This window comes from Lycorma delicatula, chromosome 4, assembly GCF_047948215.1.
Source record: "Lycorma delicatula isolate Av1 chromosome 4, ASM4794821v1, whole genome shotgun sequence".
NCBI classification, from domain to species: domain Eukaryota; kingdom Metazoa; phylum Arthropoda; class Insecta; order Hemiptera; family Fulgoridae; genus Lycorma; species Lycorma delicatula.
The window spans coordinates 114,670,249-114,692,739 of record NC_134458.1 but is presented as its reverse complement, the minus strand read 5'-3'; the positions used below and the strand labels follow the sequence as shown (position 1 = coordinate 114,692,739).

General features: G+C 29.4%; 1 protein-coding gene across 1 annotated transcript in view; it reads right to left on the bottom strand.

Annotated features, from left to right (window-relative positions):
- The window catches only part of LOC142323771 (protein kinase C, brain isozyme-like), an 883,957-nt gene that overhangs the window by 8,568 nt on the left and 852,898 nt on the right, over nucleotides 1-22,491 (bottom strand). The window contains exons 8-11 of the mRNA XM_075363963.1: nucleotides 14,981-15,112; nucleotides 10,102-10,275; nucleotides 8,161-8,252; nucleotides 503-704 (exon numbers count right to left, since the gene is read on the bottom strand). Coding sequence (XP_075220078.1) covers nucleotides 503-704; nucleotides 8,161-8,252; nucleotides 10,102-10,275; nucleotides 14,981-15,112 — 600 coding nt within the window. The remainder of the gene's footprint in view (nucleotides 1-502; nucleotides 705-8,160; nucleotides 8,253-10,101; nucleotides 10,276-14,980; nucleotides 15,113-22,491) is intronic.

Sequence of the window (22,491 nt, the reverse complement as noted above, 5' to 3'; positions counted from 1 at the left end):
AAATAAAATGAAATTTATTATAAAATATGAATGATTATTATAAATTAGTAATGGACATAAAATTAAAGACAAAATACAATTAATTTTTCAACTCAGGATAAAAATATTGCATTTTGCTATGATTATCTGCCTAATATTTCTTTCTATTTAATAACAAACTACTTTCTGGTGAATTAAAAAATAGGATCAAGCATTTAAGTGCATAAAACCCTCTATTAATTTGCCATAAATCAGTCTAACTGTTAATCGTTAAAAATACGTTGTTAATAATCTTCACTGAACGACATTGAAGAATGAATTGTTTGCAATATTGTTAGCGATATAGGAATAAGCATTAATGAGTTTAAACATTTTTCAAAATTAATATTTGCTATGCAGTCATGATTTAAAAATATTAGATAATAATACATGATGTGAAAACTACAAAAACACTACAATTGTTATGTTATGTTATAATGTTACCTACACTTTAATAATTCGACTAGTAAAAGAGAAAAATTACCTCTGGTGCAATATAATCAGGAGTACCACAGAAAGTTTTAGTAGTTTTATCACCCATAATACCTTCTTTACACATTCCAAAGTCAGCAATTTTAATATGACCATCCTGATCTAACAATACATTATCCAGTTTTAAATCTCGGTAAACAATACCTCGACAATGCAAAAAGAACAAACCTATGGCTATTTCTGCCGAATAAAATCTGTAAAACAACATAACATAAATGATTATAGTTTTTATCAAGAAGTAAATATTTGTAATAATAACAATAGTAAATAAATGAATGTATGAGCCATTATAAAAAAGTAAGTGAAAAATTGTTTTAGAAAATATGTAAGATGCAAGAAAAAAATAAATAGATTGTAGATGATTTATAATTACACTGATGAAAAAAATTAAACTATTTTTTTTTTTGGCACAAGGAACAAGTATATGATCCTAACAGAACTTTTCCCTCTGAATTCAAATACGTAAAAAGATTTTTTCTATCAATAGCTACTGTTTTTTAAATCATGGATAAACTTTGAAAGTAATCTAAGAATTTACATGAATGCAGGGCATATTTACATAATTAAATTATCTAATAAGGTAGTTGTTTTCCTTTTGTATTTGGCACCTGGAACATCCCTGTTTAGTATGTAACAATAATCTGCAAACATTCTTGGAATCCATTATCACTGGTATCTGTTTTCTATGGTTGAGATTTACTAGTGGAAATGTTTCCTATACTTGTCGCTGATGGTATCAAGATTATGCAAAAAGAAATCCAGGTTTGAATCTGAGAAAACATGAGAAAATTTTTCTTTCACATTATGAAATCCAGCACTATTTTTATCCACTGACTTAACAAAGCTTTTGAAAAGCCCTAAATTTAAATTAAGTAGAGGCAGAAAATCATTCCGAGTTAACTAGTAGGGGATGTACAACATTTTTCTGTTCAGCAGTATTTCACAATTTGGCCATTCTTTCCTGATATAAAGATTTGTCTTGTTAATAATAATCCATACAAATAAAAAGCAACAAAATTTAATGTATGGTAGCTGAGCTGCAAACCCATTAATAATGCAATAATTTTAAATTGGAACATATGGTCCAATGGTAGTTGTACTGAATTTTTTCTAACAGGATTGTCATATGCTTCTTTCATATTACTGTCATAAGCTAACAGCTGAGAAAGAAATTTGTTGCCACTGTGCAAAAGGACAGCCTTTAAATTAGTCTTCAACGAATCAATGAACTGTCCATTATGTCTTCAGAATATAAATCTTGAAATTCTTCCTGACTATTATGAAAGAAACACACTAGTGCCAGTATGGAGAAAATTCCAGCATTTCAGCCTACATCCCAAAGCTCACCTTGTTTCTTCAAGTTCAAATCCCAAACAAGGTCAATTAATTCATCTTCATTTATTAGGTTCACAGGAAAAGAATTTTACTTCAAAAGTAGGATCATTTTGATCCTCATGAAACTACAGTGGCTACCTTATATTCCAATTCATCTTCTAAAGTTAGATGTGTTAGAATATTCAGTACAGGTAAGTCCTCACCATGAAGCAATGACCTTATAGCAGATGGTAGATTCAGGTAGTGCACTGTGTGTTTGGGTTTAGTACTTATTCCTTTTATCGTTGTAATACAGAAATTACAGAAACAGTCTTCTGGTTTATGCCATACAATAAGTTTGGGAAAACTCGTATGCTGATTTCCACTAGCCCAATTTTCGGAATATGAAAATCAGTACAGATTATTGCCTAATAAATTTCTGTATGAAAACTTGGAATCCTTAATTGATACTATGGAAAAGAAGCAAATTTCTTTCTGTGCACACTTGTTAAGATTACCGCAGGATAGGATTACTAAGAGAATTATCGATCGATTTTGGTCTTTAAGAAATCCGCCATTATGGATCAAAGAAATTAAAGAAGAAATGCAAGAATTAAATTTTGACCACATCTCAAGATGGTCATGCAGGACTGGTTAACACATGTAGCCAACTCTCACTTTTGGCTCCAAGAAGGCTAAAGGATTATAGCCAGCCATACCCTGGTAAACCATGTTGGTTCATGGGCTAAACATAGTGAGGGTCTCCAGTGATTACTATTTCCTCACTGCTAAGGCAGTGTCTGTTCTCCAGTTTATGGGTGGCTGCGAAAGGCGTTTGTTCCCTATGTTAGGGGCGGCCTATTAAAATGGTTGGGCAACCATACACCTAGGTGGAAAGCATTGGGGGAAAAACCACCTTATACTATTTCCCAGGCACACATGATGGTCCTCAACGTTAAAGAATCCGGAGTTAAAGCTTTCCCTCAATCATTCTCTGGGAGGGGGAAACAGCGAGATCACATGCAAATAAAATTAGAATTGAAATGTGGAATATTTTGACGTTACTTAAAGCAGGAAAGCTAGAGAATTCAAAAAGATAAATGGAAAAGAATAGGTTGGATGTGCTGTGTTTGAATGTGGTGAGGTGGGAAGGAAGAGGGAAGTTACAGAGTGTAGGGTACCAAAATCTTTTATTCCGGCGGAGAAAGTAGTGGTGAATATGGAGTGGGAATTTTGCTGAGCCCACAGATGAGAGACAGTGTACAAAGAGTAAGATATGTCGATGAAAGAATATTGATGTTGAGATTAAAGGGCAAAGGAAAAGATCTAGTGATAATACAAGTGTATATGACAACAAGCCAACATCAAGATGAAGAGACTGAAGAATGCTATAATAAGATTAGGAACTGATAAACGGGGAAAGGAGAGGAGCTTGCATTATAGTGATGGGAGATTGGAATGCGGTGGTAGGGGAAGGACCAGAGGGAAATGTTGTGGGAGACTTTGGATTAGGTATAACAAATGCAAGAGAGACAAGACTGGTGGATTTCTGTAAGGAGAACTCTTGAGTAATTGGTAATATGCTATTTCAAGCCCACAAGAGAGGCTGATACACATGGACATCAAGAATAAATGGAGAGAGGAACCAGATAGATTACTTTATGATAGAAAACTGGTATAGGAATTGTTTAAAAAATTCAAAAGCATATCCAGGTGCAGATGTAAATTCAGACCATAATCTTGTGGTGGGAGAGTTATGGATGAGGATGAAGAGAGTGAACAAAGGAAAAAGAACAGAGAGCTTAAATAGGGAGGTACTGAAAAATGGAGACAAGAAATTCTAAAGGAGAATTATTTGGTAAATAGAGAGAGAAGGGAAGAGGACACAGATCCAAACACAAGATGGATACATATGAAGGAGGATGTAACAGATGCCACCAAAGATGCTGGGGGTAAAAAACCGAATAGGAAGATAAAGAAAGAATGGGTTACCGAGGTGATGCTGGATAAAATGGATAAGAGAAGAAAGTGGAAGAATGTCAGAACAGAAGAGGGTAAGAAGATGTACAGGAAACTAAATTAAGAAGAGAGACGGAAAGAGCCTGGCAAACAAGGTTGATGGAAAGGTGTGAAGATATTGAGAAATTGGAGAGGGTAGGGAAGTTTGAAGAGATGTATAGAGTAGCTATGGAACTGGTATTTAAAAAGGGAAAAAGTAAAATTAGGATGGAAATATCAACAAAAGATGGGGTAGTGGTTGATGGGAAGAACGAGGTTCTAGGTAGAGATGGAAACGATATGTGGAAGGACTTTACAAAGTAGATAAAAGACCAGAAATCCTAGGAATTGAAGATAAATCGGAAGTGTGTGAGGAGGAGAAAGGTTGTTACATTATGGAGGGAGAGATAGAAATAGTCTTAAAGGAAATGAAGAACAGGAAAGGATGTGGAGTCGATGAAGTACCAGCTGAACTATAGAAAAGTTTAGGGGAAAGGGGAATTAGAGATATCACAAGCCTTGTAATTTGATATATGAGAGTGGTGATGGCCAGAAGATTTTGTGACTACTATTATGGTCCCAATCGAAAAGAAGAAGAATACATGGAAATGTGAGGAATATAGGACAATTAGCTTTATATTGCATGCAACTATGATACTGCTAAGAGTGTTGAATGGGAGACTTTGAGAAAGACTAGAGAGATGAATTGGGGAAGAGCAGTTTGGGTTTAGAAGGGGGAAGGAAACAAGGGATGCAATAGGGTTAATAAGAGTGATTGGAGAAAGATATATTGAAAAGCAAAGAGATTTTTTATATGTGGTCTTTATACATCTGGAGAAGGTATTTGATAGGGTGGAATGGGATAAATTGCTGAGAATAAAGGAAAAAGAAGTCGCTTGGAAGGAAAGGAGATTAATAAGAAATCTATACTTGTCACAGAAGGTAAAAATAAAGATTGGGAATGAGTTATCAGAGGAAAGCAGACCTGGGAGAGGGGTGTGGCAGGGATGTTGCATGTCACCAACTCTGTTCAACTTTTACCTGGAAGTGATAATTGAAAAAAGTGTAACTGGTAATAAGGGTGTAAATATTGGAGGAAGGCGGATAGAATGCACTAGCTTTGCTGATGACATGGCAGTGTTGGCAGAGAGTGAATTCATGATGAATGAAATGTTGAGAAGAGTAAATCAAACCTGCGAGGAGTATCAGATGAAGATAAATATAAAGAAGACAAAAAGCATGATTATTAGCAAATCAACCAAAAGGGCATAAATTAGGATTGGGGGAAATAAAGTTGAGCAAGTGGCATCCTTCAAGTACCTGGGGTGCACCATTAAGGAAGGTATGAAGTGTGATCAGAAGTTAAAGTACATATTGCTAGGGCAAAGGAAGCATTCAGCAAAATGAGGAGAGTGCTATGTAGCAAACTACATCTGCGACTAAGGAAAAACTTGCAAAATGTCTTGTATGGAGTGTGGCCCTTTATGGGGCAGAGACATGGACTATTAGGAAGGGAGAGTTGAGAAGATTGGAGTCCTTTGAAATGTGGGTTTGGAGGAGGATGGAAAAGACCAGCTGGATGGAGAGAGTTTGGAATGAGGAGGTGCTTTGTAGAGTGGGAGATGAGAGGGCGATTATCAAAATAATAAAGAGAAGAAAATGCAGTTGATTGGGACATTGGCTGAGACATGACTGCCTGTTGGTGACAGCGTTGGATGGATTTGTAACGAGGGAGAAAAGCAAAAGGTCGGAAACGAATGAAGCTGGTAGACAATATAAAAAGGGAAGGAAGATACTATAAAATGAAACGGATGGCACAGAATCAAGTAGAATGGAGGGCAGCCATGTGAAAATCTACCTTTGGGCAGAACACTTATTATTATTGTAATACATTATGACATAATTATATATGACTAATTAATATTAGATCATGAATAATTACTAAACCTATAATTTACAAAATATTGTATATTGAAAAAACTACGAACAAAAAAAATAAAAATAATAACTTTACTGTAAATACAACAAAAAAAGAAAATCCGCACTCCATATAGTAGTGTTATTACTTAACTGTGTTACATATATGGGTTGTAAAAATAATCAAGGTCAAATACTCAATGCACAGCAGTGGAACATTATTTCTTTCTCAGCTGCATCACAGATGACTGCAGTATGGGACATATATACCTTATACTGTGGTGAACGTGTCAAAGGTCAAATCTACACACACAGAAGTTGTCTGGATCATTTACAAACTTCCTTAGCAAATTTATTCACTAACACAACACACTTGACACAGTTACTGTAAATCATAAAACAGAATGAAACCTCAATATGTGCATACACAGCAAATCTTTAAAAATACCTCTGTGTTAATTGTATGATTCAGAAGACTGTTGTGCTGACATGTCAGAATCTACAGTAAATGAATCATCATTCTGTTGCCTTCATACTGTTATGTTTATATCGACTCTTGCAAACTGTTTCAGCAACAGAACCATCACCCTTTCTGATGGCGGTTCAGAAGTAGGAAAGACCCTGTCAAAAGGTTGTCTGGAGGGCAGTGTTCTAATTCCTCTCATCTGGATTGTCGAATTTGACTCTCTGATGCAGTTGAGGTTGCCAGGTGGCTGCTGCATCATTGCCTTTGCTGACAATGGGTTGCTACTGATTGAGGGAAACTTGTGGATGGAGATAGAGTTCAGGGCGACTCAGGCATGTAAGATTGTTTGTCCCCAGTATGAAGCTGAATGTACCAGAAGCTTGAAAGCTGTTAGGAAGCTATAGAGCTGTACCAGAAGCTGTTAGGAAGCTTGAGAAAATAAACTCCTTTCTTGATCTGCGGGTCAATTGAAAGAATCGCAGAGAATGGATCATTGTGGCTGGCTTCCTCCATTTCCTCACACTGAGCAGATTAGTTGAGGGGGTATAAGTAGAGCAGTACCCCGGGTGGCTAGGATACACCTGGAGAGTTGATTGGCCAGAGGCAGGGTGTACTGGCATCAAGCCACAGTTAATTGAATTTGTTTGAGATAAGTAGCAGAATTGCCTTCAGCAATATGACTGCACTACTGTGGGTATGGTAACCCATACAGCCGAGAGATGTAGCATCATTCTGATGAGGGCGTTTAATGAATGAGTAATAGTATTGCTGTTGGCGGGATGGTGACTACTCTAATGAGGGCATGGTTGTCCATGCAGGCAAGAGGTGTAGCGTGTAGCACCTTCTTGACAAGGGCACTTTATGTAAATGTCACGCAGGACTCTACGATGGAGCTAAGTGGGAGTAAGAGGTCTGTTCTCTTCTCCCTGGTAGACCAGATCGAAGTCCGTAGCTGCAATTTAAGTTTAAAGGATTAGAATTGATCATTGTGATTGCTAAGGGAAACAGGTTTAAATTTAATTGTTGCAAAAAAATATTTTCTTGTAGTATGCATTATTACTGAACAGACTAGTATTAATGAGACATTTACAATCACTCACAGCTTGTTTAAAGTATTGAACTAGGTGTGGGGATTGTGCTTCTGCGAACTCAGTTAGCTAGTTCAGAGGCAATGCTGTAGGACAGAGGAGATGTCCAAAAGAAGCCTACAGCGAAGGCGAAGGTTGAGTCAAAACTCACAGATGTAAATGTCTACCAAGGCGTTTACATTGGTGGCATCCCAACTGAGTACTGGCTGGTGACTGTGGTATGTAATCACTCTATTAAAGCCCATCAGGGCTAGGAATGGAGGGCGAGTGGTGTGGCGACTGGAATCGTCACACCTCCCCTGTGGGGATTGGGACGTTACATTTATACCCCATCCTTTGTTAGAAATCATTTTAAATATTCTTTTGTGTACATAAGTTATTACTAAAAAACATATGTAGAATTCAAAAATATTATCATATAAACACCATGGGTTATGAAAAAATTCTGATTACATTTCTAAATTCTACATAAAACAGTTACTTTACTAACACAATAAAAGTTTCATGTGCCAAAAACTGAGTTTATTAGTGTTATTAATGGTAACATTTGTTTTTGTTTGCCTTTTTTCAAAACTAACTTTAAACTGTATTTTCTTTCTTATTTTCAATTTACTGCTATGAATTTTAGTTAATAAAAACAGTTAAATAAAACCATTTATTATTAATGACAGATTCAATCCATTTGTTATAGTTAATTATTTCATTTATGGTTTTTGTATATTATTCATAACCTTAACTATATTTATGTTCTGGGCAAGTAGAAAAATAAAGTTTATTATATCTATATAAAAAAAAAATAAAATAAAAATATATTTCAGTATAGAAAAATTAGAAATCAATTCTTTAACACAGTTTGCAATTACTTACACAGCAACTGGTTCTTTAAATTTTCCACATTGCTGAATTTGGAACATAAGATCACCTCCATTAACATACTCCATAACAAAATATAATCGATCCTGGAAAAAAGTCAAAACATATTAAATAAGCTCTCAAGATTACAACCTAACTATATTTATCAGGCAAACTGTTTATTTTCAGAACCATTATTTGTCTAATAGTCTTTCCAAATTTCAACATACTTGTTCTTCTTTTACTTTACTTGTCAATTTATTAAAAATATTATACCCCCTATGCACAAGAGATCCCTGGCTACATGTTATTAACTCAAAAACTGTTAAATTGCTATCATTTCATATAAAATATGTACTTTCAACAAAATTACTAACAAATTTCATATCTTACTTAAAAAATCAGGAGTCATTCTACTGTGTTTTATCAAAATATCAAATAAAGAAAAGAAAAAATTGAATTTAATTTAGAAAAAATTTCACAAACTATGAGGAAAAAGAATGATTTCTTTTGGGGCACTTAATTGAATGAATAACAACAAGTTAATGAATCAGATTTTTAAGTATCTTTGGGAAAATAAGTTAACAAGCTGGAACCAAGAAATAAAAAAAAAATCTAGAAAGAAACAACATAAAAGATGAAATAACAGAAAAATGTGTTTTGTAGGAAAGTGGGAAAAATAGAATGATTCCAAGATAGGAAGGATAAGAGAACTGGAACAAAGCGGTCCAAGGAAAGGAAAAAATGTATAGCGAAAAGATGAAGGAGTACTGGAAGATAAGGAATAACAAAGGAGAAGGAAATGAAATGTTACATGATTCTTAGGCAGCTGTAATGAAACAAGAAGAGTATAATTTATAATACTTTTGAAATTCATTCAAATGAAGTATAATCTAAATACATCATTAAAACCTGTAAGATAGTGTTGATTACTTACAATGTTTGCCAGGCAATTCTTATATGTATAAGATTTGAACACTCCATAAGTCTATACTGATACAATTCAGATATCTCTGATCAGGAGTGATGTTTCAGCACATATAAGAAAACTTTGAAGACTGCAAACAGTAATCCAGCTTTTTTCTCAAGTATCATAAAAAACAACAATAATTATGTTAGATCTATGACCTTGTGATGAAGCAATAACTATTAGTTTGCATTTACCAATGTCCAAGAAGTTTTGGCAGGCCTTGTGTGCAACAACGCACATGTTGTTGCACAAATCAAAACTGGAGATTTTTATAAACATTTTACTGTACTTATGTTTGGCAATTTTTATAAAATTACTCAGTTTTTCAGTATAGATTAGGTTAGCAACCATAAAATGATCTCTTCCAGTTGAATTCCAACAATTTGAGATGTCAGAAGATTTGGGGAATGGGAAAACATTCATGTCTGACATCATTTGACCACCATCTCTTATGATGGCTATGTATAATACGATATCCATAAAAAAATTTATGACTATATCGGTAAACTTTGAAATAGTATCCCACAAATAGATCAATAGTAAGGAAAAACAAAACCATATAAGAACATATAATTTATGGTAGTTAATATGTTTTTTGTTTTAATTCATGAATATGAGTTGTATGTTTATTTATGAAGAAAAAACACCACAGTTTTAAAAAAAATAATTTCACTTTAGATAGATAACTTATTAATTAGCATATAACAAATAATGAACAATGTAATTCATTAAAACTACAAAACGAAATAAAAACCAGTACAAGTTTGTATTAATTTAACTGAACATCTGTTCAATTTTAGTGAAGTAACCTGTAACAAAATATAATTTTAAAGGCAAGTACCCGACATTTAGGTAAATAAATAATACTGTAAACAAGAGTACAAGTTCCATAATTTTTGTTCATTTAATTTCTCATTAATGAACATGTGACACATGAACTGACACTAAAGTTAAAATAAAGTATAAATAAAACTTATAAAAAATACCATAGTTTGGAAGCAAGAATGTAGCTGCACAAGAAATGGTGGTTTCCCAGATAATGCCAGAACTCGCTTTTCAACCATTGTACATTCAACATCATCATCTTGTATAATGATATCTTTTTTTAATATTTTAATAGCATACAATTCATCTGTACCCTTTCTTTCAGCTAACATAACCTAAAACATATTAGCATAAATTATAGAATAAATATCCTAATAAATGTTCAGTTGTTTTACTCTTCATTATAGACAAATCACATTTAACAATAAAACCAAAAGCAAAGGAACATGCTAAAAGAGAAGAGTGCATTTCAGTATGTTCATTAAATATATATATAAAATATGAAGGGACAGAAGCTTACATAATCTTACTTCACCTACACCTTGTGAGGAAAGTCTAAAATAGTCTTACGTAAGACCCCTGTTTAACTTTTATAGATTATCCATTTTTGTAAATAATAGAAAAAATCAAAATAAAACAACTATTATGTGTACTTTACACATTACTGAATGCCACCACAGCTATAATGGCTGTAGGCAACCTGACATGATTTAAGGTTGCATCTAAAGATGGCATAATCACTTCAAGAATAACAATCATCTCATATCAGGTTTCCTAAAAACGAAAGGAGTTTCCTATTGCTGTCTACAGAATTTTGAATAAATAATTGCTTATTAGGACATCAGGGCTGATAGTCAGCCCTGCAAGTGAAATCTTCATTCATTTCATCGCAGGAAGTGTGGTAGTGTAATACATAATTATTTTTAGAAAAATTAACTCAGACTGGTGTCTCTTTTAATTCAGGTGCTTTAAATAATTCATAGTCATAAAAGTTTAGTAAATATTAACGTCCAAAAATATCAGAAAAAATAGATCTTCTGCACAGGCACCTACATTTCTCAAAAAAAAGAAAAGAAACCTATCCTACCATAACCTAACTTTTTTTTTTAGCCTTCAGGACCACTGTTAGGTACACTTCAGAAAATGAGATGAAATGGAAATTTTTGCAGTGTGTGAAAATGCCATGCCTGACCACATTCGAATCTGGGACCTCCGGATGAAAGCTGAGATGCTACCACTTGCACCACAGACCTAACCTAGCTGAAGCTTAATAGATTGTGCATGTTATTTTTGTGGCCAGAAAGCATGTTTTTCTTCCAGTAACTGGTCAAAACAAGTTGTTCCTCTGATGGTGGCTTCTCAAAGGTATGAGTTGAGGTAGTCTCTGTGTATCCCACATTCATACGTTTTTCTTTGTTATGTGGTCATAATGGGAAGTCTGGTTCTGTTATGTTAACAAAACAAGTCAAAAACAAACTCTAATCAATTAGTATTGATTTTAACACTTTTAATCAAAATGTAATGCAGTATTATTTATTAATACACAACCAGAAACATAAGAACACAAATTGTAGTTTTATCTTATATAACTTATTCTAACTTTTGGGAAATTGGGTTTTCTGCAGAAGACCCCAAAAACTTAATTTACACAAAAGTTTTACAGATTTTTAACTAATTCAAGTCAATAACAATAAAATATTGACTTTTATTTAATACTGTATTGCAATTAATAAATAGATGAAAATCTTAAGATAATTCAAATCTTTTGAAAAAATTCTTAACGTTTAGTTTCTTACATGGTAAATTACACAAGGACTGATGGGAGGGAACCTTCTAAAATATGAGGGAATCTCAAATGGAAGAAGAGCTCTGTCCATATTACAAAAATCTTCATCCTCCTCAAGAGAATTTTTTATCATATCTTCAAGACCACTTTTAAAAAATAATTGGATAAGCAGCACTCTTGACTTATTCAAGGGCAAATCACTGAATTTATCCCTGTCCCCTATTTTCATAACTTTCTCCTGACCAGGAACAATTTGTTATTTAATCTTCCAACTTTCCAAACTGGTTCATCTTTTTAATATTTCCATTAGTTTAATTTATTCCGCTTATTTCAAGCTGAATAATTTTATCATATCTATAAAGCAGATACTTATTTTTTTGAATATACATCTCATCAAACACTTCTATTAGCCCAATCATATCCCTTGTGGATCTTACCTTCCTAAATCCATACTCTTCATCTACAATTCTCTTCTTCAGCAAAATGGTCATTTAAAGGATTTTATTTTAAATAAATGTGATGTAATTCAACTACAACATATATAACAAATTTAAAAAAAGTTTTTTCACACATACACATGCATACACACACTTTTTTTCATGTTTAATAACCAAATAAATTCATGAATTTAGTGTTCACTACACTTTTTTCTTAGTAACTGATTCAATGAAGTACAGAATAAGTAACAAAGAAGTCAATTTTGAAAATTTTATTAAACACCAAATATTTTTTTGTACAAATGTTTTACCACAGTAATTTGAAATATACATTTAGTCTAGTAGTTTCAGATTTTTAAATAATGAGTTTTTAATAATCTGAGTTTTGTCATTTTCTTTGATAATACTCGCTTGAAGTGAATTACAAAATATTACATTCTTAACTGCAGCTCTGAAAATGAAGTATTAAAAAAATTGAACTATCTGTCTTTCTTGAATAAATGCATAATATTGTGTGATACTCTTTAATACTAATTCTTGTATTAAGTTTTCATATGACTCCTTCAAATGTTTTTCCATAGATGTTTTTAGCAATTAAAGGAAATTTTGCAGAGAAAAACAATATTTTTAACCGTTCAAGTACTCCTTTAAAATCCTCTAAAAATAGTTTATCAGCTTCAATTAATAAGAATGTTACAATGTTCCATATCTCTTACTTTTTTGCCATGATATAAAATATTCTTTTAGGTCTGGCAGTGTTAAAGTGATTTGACTTGTTTTGTGATACAAATTCCTGTATCATTCTTGGTGAGATCAACCTATTCTAAAATTATATATGTGTAAGTTTCTCTTACTTTTCTCACATGGACAAAAACACCTTTGCCTGAGATACTTATATCAGGCACTTGAACTGAATTAAATTTGTTCCAAACTTTCTCAAATATGCCAATTGTAAATTAAATTTTAGATATATGAAATTATATTATATTTTAAAACATGAAATATCTGAATTCTTTTTTGTCAGTATTTGTAACATAATTATTTTGTGATCTCATATAAACCAACTGACAATTAAAAAATTATCCTGCAAATAAATTAGAGGCCTATGCATATTTAAAATGATTTTTCAATTTTAAAACCTTTTGTAGTTACATACAAATATACTTTTAATATGTAGTTAACTTAACTCAAGGACTGTTTTACAGTTGCTTCTTCTTCTAATTGACTATTCAAAAGGAAGAACATAATTTTGGGATGGGGGCCCTCCACCCCACCTGCTTATCCGTCCCAGCCCTAAATGTTATGGTTTTAATCATTTCTGTTTTGCTTTTTCTTAAATTAAATAAGCTTTTTGTTTATTTTATAGATACCTCTCTCAATGCAGATCTGTTTGATGTTCAAAGTTTATTCACCCTTTTTCTAAGATTTACTTTCTTCTTGATGTTTTTAAATGACATTTTTCCCTTCTTGTTTCTGTTTGGTCTTATTCAGGAAGAATAAGTAATTTAAGTAATTTAAAAACAAATACAAGCTTAGGAAATTTTATTTCCTAAGCTTGTATAAGCTTGTTAAAACAAGCCGGCTTGTATACTGTAGGCTTGCCTACTTAAAACAAGTAGGAACCGTTTTGTTAAAACAAAACGGTTCAAAACATTTCAGAGAATTTTATTTAAACAGAAAAAACATCACAACTAACATTTAACTGGAATATAATTAATTTATGTATGGATTCTATTTAAAATTACCCAATTATTTGTTCAAAAAAGGAATTTATTTTGTTAATAAATAATCTAAGGAGAAATAGAATGTTGAATAAATTACTTCAACAGATCTCTTCTACTTAAAGATGTTTCATCATAGATTGTATTTACTGTATCATTACTGACTATGTATTTAATAAATTATAAACTGTAAATAACTGAGTTCCCATTATTTTCTGCTTACTTATGTAGTTTTATATGTCACTTAATCAGAACTTGTTTTTAAACAGCAACATTTAAAAAATATATAATAGTAGTCGTAATAATATTAGAACAAACATTTTTAACATAAAAGTTTTTATGTAGCTACAGTAATACTAATACAATAAATAATTTGATTTGTTATAGCTACATTAGATCAGAGTTAGACTGACCAGCTATATATACATTTTTTAAAAATAATAATTTATCAATAAAATATCTTATTTTAAAATATACTAAAATTTAAAAAAAAAAAAATAAAATCAACTATTAGAAAAAATTAAATCAATAAAATCCACTTTAAAAGATTTGTTGAACTGGTAGTACAAAAAATGCAAAAAACTAATATTTTAATTAATAAAATTATTAATTACTATTGTTATTATTTTTTACAAAAATTGAAAATACATTAAAGTTGAAAATAATTATTTTTTTCATTAGTTAGTTTTAATTTTACTTATTGTTATACTGCCTGTCAGTCCTTGTCATGCCCTTGCTTATTTACACTTCACTGTGGGGCTTGGGTTACCTGTAGGTCTCATGTTGGGTGACCTGATATTCTCATAATTTTTCTCTTTGTTAGGAGGAAAAGTATAACATAGAAGGCTTCCTTAGAAGGCTTTCATAGAGGGCTTCCTAACTGCTCTGTTGCCATATTGTACTCAACCAATCTCTTAGCTCTTCAGTCCATCTAAAGAAGTAATCATACTAGGAAGAGGTGATAGAGGAAACTGTTAAATCAATTATTTGAAAAATGTAAAATATTTAATCAACCTGCTGATTTATCTATACAATATTCTCAATTATAATAAATAAAATACAAACATTGCTAAATACTAGTAAACAAAAAACTTACTTTTCCAAAGCTACCTTTACCAAGCACCATTAAGAAATTGAAATCTGAAGCTCTTATAACATCCTTTTTACCCATATTATGTGGAACATCTTTATTAGCAACTTCAGGCGCTTTTTTAGTAATTGAAGTTTTCTGTTAATTAAAAACAAATATTTAATAATGTTTAATACAAGTTAACATTTACTTAATGTTATTTAAGTAAAAAACACCGTTAACAAAACATATATATTGCTAAAAATATTTTAAAATGAATATAATTATAAATAAATAATAATATTAAAATATTAAGATTTATTGATAAAAAGGGATCTATTAGAATATATTTTTAAGATTAAATCAACTGTAATTGCAAAAAAACAATAAAATCCATATGTATTGATAATATAATCTCAAAAATATTGCAGCAGTTAGGTTTACTATTTTTAGTAATATATATCAGAAGAATTATATGTAGAATTTGGAAGTAATGAATGGGAATCATTTTGGAAAATTAAGAATATAATAAAGGAACTAATAAGTTTAAATAACTACTATAAAAATATTTTAATTTAAAACTTAAGTTAAAACTTTCACATTAATATAAGCAAATGGTAAATGAACATTGATTCTAGATTACAGTATCTTAATCAAAAATAATATTTTTGCAGAAGCTACTGTAAGTAATTAAGCATGAATCTAAAAATGATGATAGTTATTTTTTTATAAATTGTTTATTTATGTTTAGTTTACCAATACTAATAAACAGCTCATGAAAATACTAAAATATCTAATGCAGTAGTTTTATGCTAAAAACTACAAACATTTTAAAAACATTTAAATACTATTTTAAGCACACCTAAAAATATTGGTATTAAGATATCAAATAAAATTCAACTAATGTCAAGTTAATAAATTTAATTTAATTAATGGAATAATTCAGGTTACTTTAGAGTATAAAGAAGTATTAAATGATGTAAAGTAATGACAGCATTCTTACTTCTGTAGAATATGATAAAGATTGGAGACTATATTTACATAAGACACTGAGATTTTTTGTTACTCTGTTAGTAAATAAGAAAAAAAATTAATCTATAACCAATTCATTTCTTGGTTATCAGAAAAACTAAGTTATCAGAGAATAAATTAGGAACATAAGGAAAGAATAATTACTGGTAGCACCAAGTAAACAATGAATAAAATAGTAACAATGTCACTGATTATATTTTAGTAAAAATTATAACTAAAGGTAATGTTTACGATACACTTATTTCCATTTCAAAAGTAAGCTCAATTGACAGATATCAGCAATGACAGCATTAAAAAATATCAGTTCACCACAATTCACCAATTGTCCATTAGTTTTATTGCCTATAATAATCTAATACTCTAACACAAGTGTAAGCTAATATTTTTAAGCTTATAATATTTTTAAAAATTTTGGTTATTTTGATTTTTTTGCCTACTCCAAACCAATATAAGAAAAGATTAAAAGAATATGTAATATATATAAAAGAAATTTCTGAAAGAAAGGTTATGTGTGGGCTAACTAAAAACAAATTTTACAATTAAATTTACCGATTGAATTAGTTGAATTTTATTATTATACTTTCATTTTAAATCACATTAACAGATAATAAATCTACTATTAACAGATAATTACATCATCCTGTAATAAAAAAATAAATTAATAACAATTAAACATAAAATAAGCAATATAAAAATACACAATATTTAATTTATAATATAACACAATACATATAAAAATAATATTATAAAACAATTTACAACACCTTATTATTTAAAAATAAATTTTATATACTATTTACTTAAAAAAATAAAAATACAGAACATATATATATATATCAGCTTTAAAAATACATTACCTCAACCAAAGTATACGAGCTAAACAAATAAGATCGACACTAATTTCTCTTTTTATTAGTAATAAAAAGCTGAAATAACAAATGCAATAAATACAAATATTTCAAGAATGCACACTAACACAATTAAAAATTATGATAAAAAATTAATTATTTGGTTTAAAATAAATTTTAAGCAACTGGTTGGAACCTTTGTTACTAGAAAAAATACTACGTTTTACTTATTATTATTATTTTTTTACTGTCATCATAGCTATTTGTTTATACAGTGCAAATTTTTTAAACAATAAGCTATACAATGTGTGTATGTGTGTATGTGTATATATATATATATATATATATATATATATATATATATCTGAATGTTTCTTATTATTTTTAAAAAATAAATAAAATGATAAAACAGTAATTTATATCTAATTTTTATACATTCTGGGAATCTTAACATGTGTGCAACAAAGTTAGAAATGAAAATTAAGAATATACTGGTATATTTGATTACAAAGATGCAATGATTTTAATCATGGTAATTCAAATAACATTCTTTGAAGTACACACATTGAGCAAAATCTATTATTGGTAATGACTGTTTTTCATAATTTTTTAATTATATTCACATTTTTTTTATGTCACAACTAAACAATAAGGATAGAAGGCCAAAACCTCTTCCAAAATCCACAACTATCAGATCCATGTACTTTATCAATTCTGCCAAATAGAAGTTCTGCATGACTCTTGCAATATCATGGGTGATTTTTATTATATTATTAAACATGCCTCCAAAAACATTCTACATTAATATCAGTGTCCAGATAAGAAAAATTAAAATTAGCAATTAATAATGAAGTGAGAAAAGTTCATTTATGCACCAATATTTGACATACCTATCAAAGATGAAGAAAATAATAATAATAAGAATAAAAATAATTTCTCAGCTATTATGCATAGGCTAGAACTTGCTGTAGAAAATATAGCTATAAATCCTTTCATGGTATCCAGTTGAAAGTGTATTATATATTGGTTATGGACACAAATGTTTTGAGGAATGATGAGTGTTATATTTTTGATCTGAATATCATGTTTGAGATTTTTTATATTTATTTGTTGAAACAACAAAGGCAGTAACAACCTATAATGAAATAGTTGAAAACATATCTTTCTACTACGTAAATGTAACATATAAATACATTATTTCTACTTTTACAAATTTGGCTGAAGAAGAAAATTATTAGTGATCATCAGTACATGATAATTTTACTGATTTAAATCATATTAACCAGTCAATAGCTAGAATTCATTTTTAAAAATGAAAGAGTTCATTAGAGAAAAAAGAACAGGCGATAGTATTTAACTGTTTTAACACAATTTCGCTCAGGAAAGTAACAAACGTCATGGATTGGTTGCTTAATAAGGTAGGTAGATACAGAAACACAAGGAAATAAGTATAGAAATAAAATAAAAATATAGAGCATTTAGGGGTGTAAAATATGAAAAAATAATTAATTTAATAATAGATAACTTCAAAAAATTAAAGTAATTCATAAAATTAATTGCATACTTATGAAATATATAAAAATGGAAAACTCAGTGAAACTATATAAAGTAAGAAAACTACCAAATTTTCTTACACAGAGGGCAGGAAAAATGGTAAATTATTAAATCAGAGGTGATCAGACAGATTAAAAATCAATGTTTTACTTAATTATTAACTGGTTGTTTTTGCTCTACTGAGAGCTGGATTCAAACAAGAGTTGGAGAATCATGTCATTTTAAGAAGCATGATTTAGATTAACACATCAGTTGAAAGATATAACTTATCAAATCAAAAGCCATAGCCATCTGCTACCTAAATCTTTAAGGAGAGGTACCCAGTTAAAAAATATTTAATGTTTTAATATTAAAAGAAGATTTTATGTTCTGAAGTGCATAAAGAAATGTATAAATTTTTTACATTAGGTTTCATTAATATTTATCATAAAATGGTAATTAGACACGTTTAAATGATTTATTCAGTCCCAAGTATAAAAAATATATATATACCACCCTAATATTTTATCTTGATATTCTGTATTAGGTGGTTAACTTAATAGAATTTAAATATAATTTAACAGTACAGAGGAATAATATGAATGTTAAAAAGATTAATTTCAGTAAAATAATATATATGAATTTTATGCATTCATAAACAACACCTATAAAGTTTCTTTTTATTAATAACTCAATAATTACCTTTAGCAGATTTATAATACAATGATAACATCACAAAACTTAGATTAAAATTTAAAGTAAAAGATGAAGGTATAATTTTAAAATATAAACTTATCTCGCAAATAAAAATATAGCAATCAATTTTTATTAAAAGCAGACCAAAATATATATTAAATTAACAGAATGATTATAAAATAATTTAAAAAATTTAATTATCTCATAATTTTGATTTTATCTATAATGGTTCTAAAAATAAAAATGTTTACTATAACCTGATATTCCTCAAAGTACTTGTATAAGTACAAACCTGCAAAACCCCAATCCAAAGTATAATGTTATATATGCTGGTAATACAAAAATAAATATTTACAATCAACTTTCTTCTTTTTTTAATGATGAATACTTTTCAATTTTATAGTCCATTTTTAAAATTAAAAGCATCTCTTCATTTTATTTTGATAAGCAAATTTACTTTGAAATTTTCTATGATGCACAGTTAAGGTTAATTTTACAGCTATTTTATTCATATTTTCTTTAACATTAATAAACTTTAATTATAAGGATTTTAAATGATGATTTAAACATCCAACTGTCTGAAGATGAAGGACAGAAGTGAAAAGTAAAGAAGATCTGTCCTAATCAGCAAAAATATTAGGTGCCTTAATGCATTAGGGAAAACACTGTTTCCAGATGGGTAATTGTCACCTTACACATAGCAACTACACTAAAGCCTGAATGACAAAACAAATTATGAGTTTTACTCTCTAATATAGTATAAGTATTTTTAAATTATTATTTTACTTCTCATAATAACAATCTATTTAGAAAAATCTGTAAATTTACTTTTTAACCATTCTGTATTATTTAACCAAATTTGCATAATATTTCAAAGCAAACATCAGAAATATATAGCCAACAAGAGGTTAAAGTAGACAAACAAAGAAGAAAACAGTATGCAAACAAATATTTTTATTAGGTAGACACATCATAAAATAAATGTAAATCCAACTGTTAAAGAAAGCCACAGCTACGTATTTGTGATCAAAATGTCTTCTGATGGATTTTATGGAACAATAATCATGGTTAATATCCAAACGTTTTGAAACTAAGATATATAATTCAAAACTATTGATGTAATGCTGATTTCAGGCATTTTTTTTTTTGTAAAAAAATTGTACATTGCATTTCATAACAATAGGCATCTGCACACTACTGGAGACAGTTTTTATAACATTCTTGAATTCCTATAAAAAAAAACTGATTGATTAGATTATCTCCCATACAGTCACGCCTCACATTTAATAACTTCCATATTTCCCTTCATTTCAAGAAATAGTCTAATCTGATTCTTAGTGATTTTAAAAGAGAGAGAGAGAGAGAGAGAGAGAGAGAGAGAGAGAGAGGGATAATGATAATAAAAAAAACTTGATCAGAACAAAAATGATTAATAATAATTGGTGAACAGAGAATAATAATATAAGTTCAAATATTGAACCAGTAATAAATACTTTTTAATTTCTTTTTAATGCCCAACTGACCCTTTATATAAAACTTCTAATTAGAGAGGTAAGAAAGGTTATAATTTTTTTTTTACTGTATATTATTCTAATGACAAAATATCAACAATATTAAAGAGCTAATAATAAACCCAGTTAAAAATAATATAAATGTATTTTTATATGAAAAATGTGATTTTAATTTATGTTAAAATAAATACTTAATCAAGAAAACAGAAATTCAGGACAATCAAGTAGATCCAATAATTATGCAGTAACAATATACAAGATCTGTTTATATCTACTTTAAACTCTTGTTGGATTTAATTTAGCAAATATAAATCAATTTTATGTTAATTTTATTGCTGAAATAGAAACTGTACTATGAGATAATAATATTAAAAAAGAATAGCATAATAAAAATTTTCTCTTTTTAGATTTAAAAAGAGAAAATTAATAAATTATGTACTTAAAAAATTAAATAATTTTTACTTTGAATAATTTAAATAAACCTGTATAAAATATTCTACATTTATAAATGTAATATAACTAAAAAATTATTCTAAATAAAAAAATTACAAATGGAAAGAATTCTAATCTTCTCAACCAAACATGCATTTTAAAGAACTGTTCATTACACACTAATTATATTCATACAACACACAAAATAAAATAGCAATCACCATAATGAAGCATTATGATTGAAGCAGTTTCATAAAACATTATAATTTTAGTAAAGCATTTTTCTACTGTAGAAATAGAGATAAAAATACTTAGGTTTTATAAAAAACAATTCAGTAAATACATATTTATTATTAAACACTTTATCTAGGCATACATTTTCATTAAAAAAATAACAAAACGGTTACAAAATACTACAATATTTACTGAAATATTATCATGAAAACAATTTTTAGCATAAATTAAATATAGCATTTAAAATGATGTTCTGCTACAACAGAATAGTAGTATTTTTGCTTTTCATCCAAAAATACTGGGTTCAAATCCTGGTCAGTCTTTCATTTTTTTCATGATATAATATTGATTTCATCCATTATAAAAAAAAATAATGTAGTTATAAGTGAGCACAAGATAAATATTACACAATTAAGTGAAATTATAAAATAAATTTAAATATAAAATTCTAAATAATTGTATAGTTTATATGCAATAATAAATGTTCACAATTAAAAAATGAAATACTTTGTTTCATAGCATAATGAAAAACAATACCATCAAAATTTATGTGTCATCCATGATAAAGATACCTTTACCTACCGAAGGAATTTTTTGGATGTGCACTTACAATGAGGAGAGACCTTGAAGAATAGTTCATCTTGTTTCATAGATCTTTTTTAGGAAAATATTTTCTTACTATTCACTCATATCCTTAGTTATTGATTTCTACTTCCATTGATTTAGACTAGGTACTCAGTTGATCTGTGCTAAGTAAAGGGAATCTGTAGAGCTATTATATTTTTTCTATTTCTCCTAATTGTAGGGACAGCGCCACCTATGGACCAATGTGGGGATTTGTTTCTGTGTGTCTGTACAGAAAGCTCAACCTAGGCACGAGGTGCTTATCAAGTTAAACCAGGCTTTCTAATATCATCTACGAGAGGTTATCTCTAAAGTAAAGATTGTTTCATTGTAAATAAATTTATTCTGAAAACTTTATAAATATTTTTTATTTCTCTTAAACTAAACTACATACCTTATACTACTTCTCTACATAATCGCCACATGAATTAAGACATTTATCTTAGCGATACACCAGCTTCGATATACCCTCATTGTATTCTTCTACCACCAGTCCATATAGCCACTGATTAACAGCATTTTTAAGTTCATCGTGCACAAATCTTTCTGAAGCTTAAATAAATGGTTGTGAACAATGTGACTGATAACAGCTCTTGAAACATCAGGGAAAAGAGGGGCTAGGTTGGAA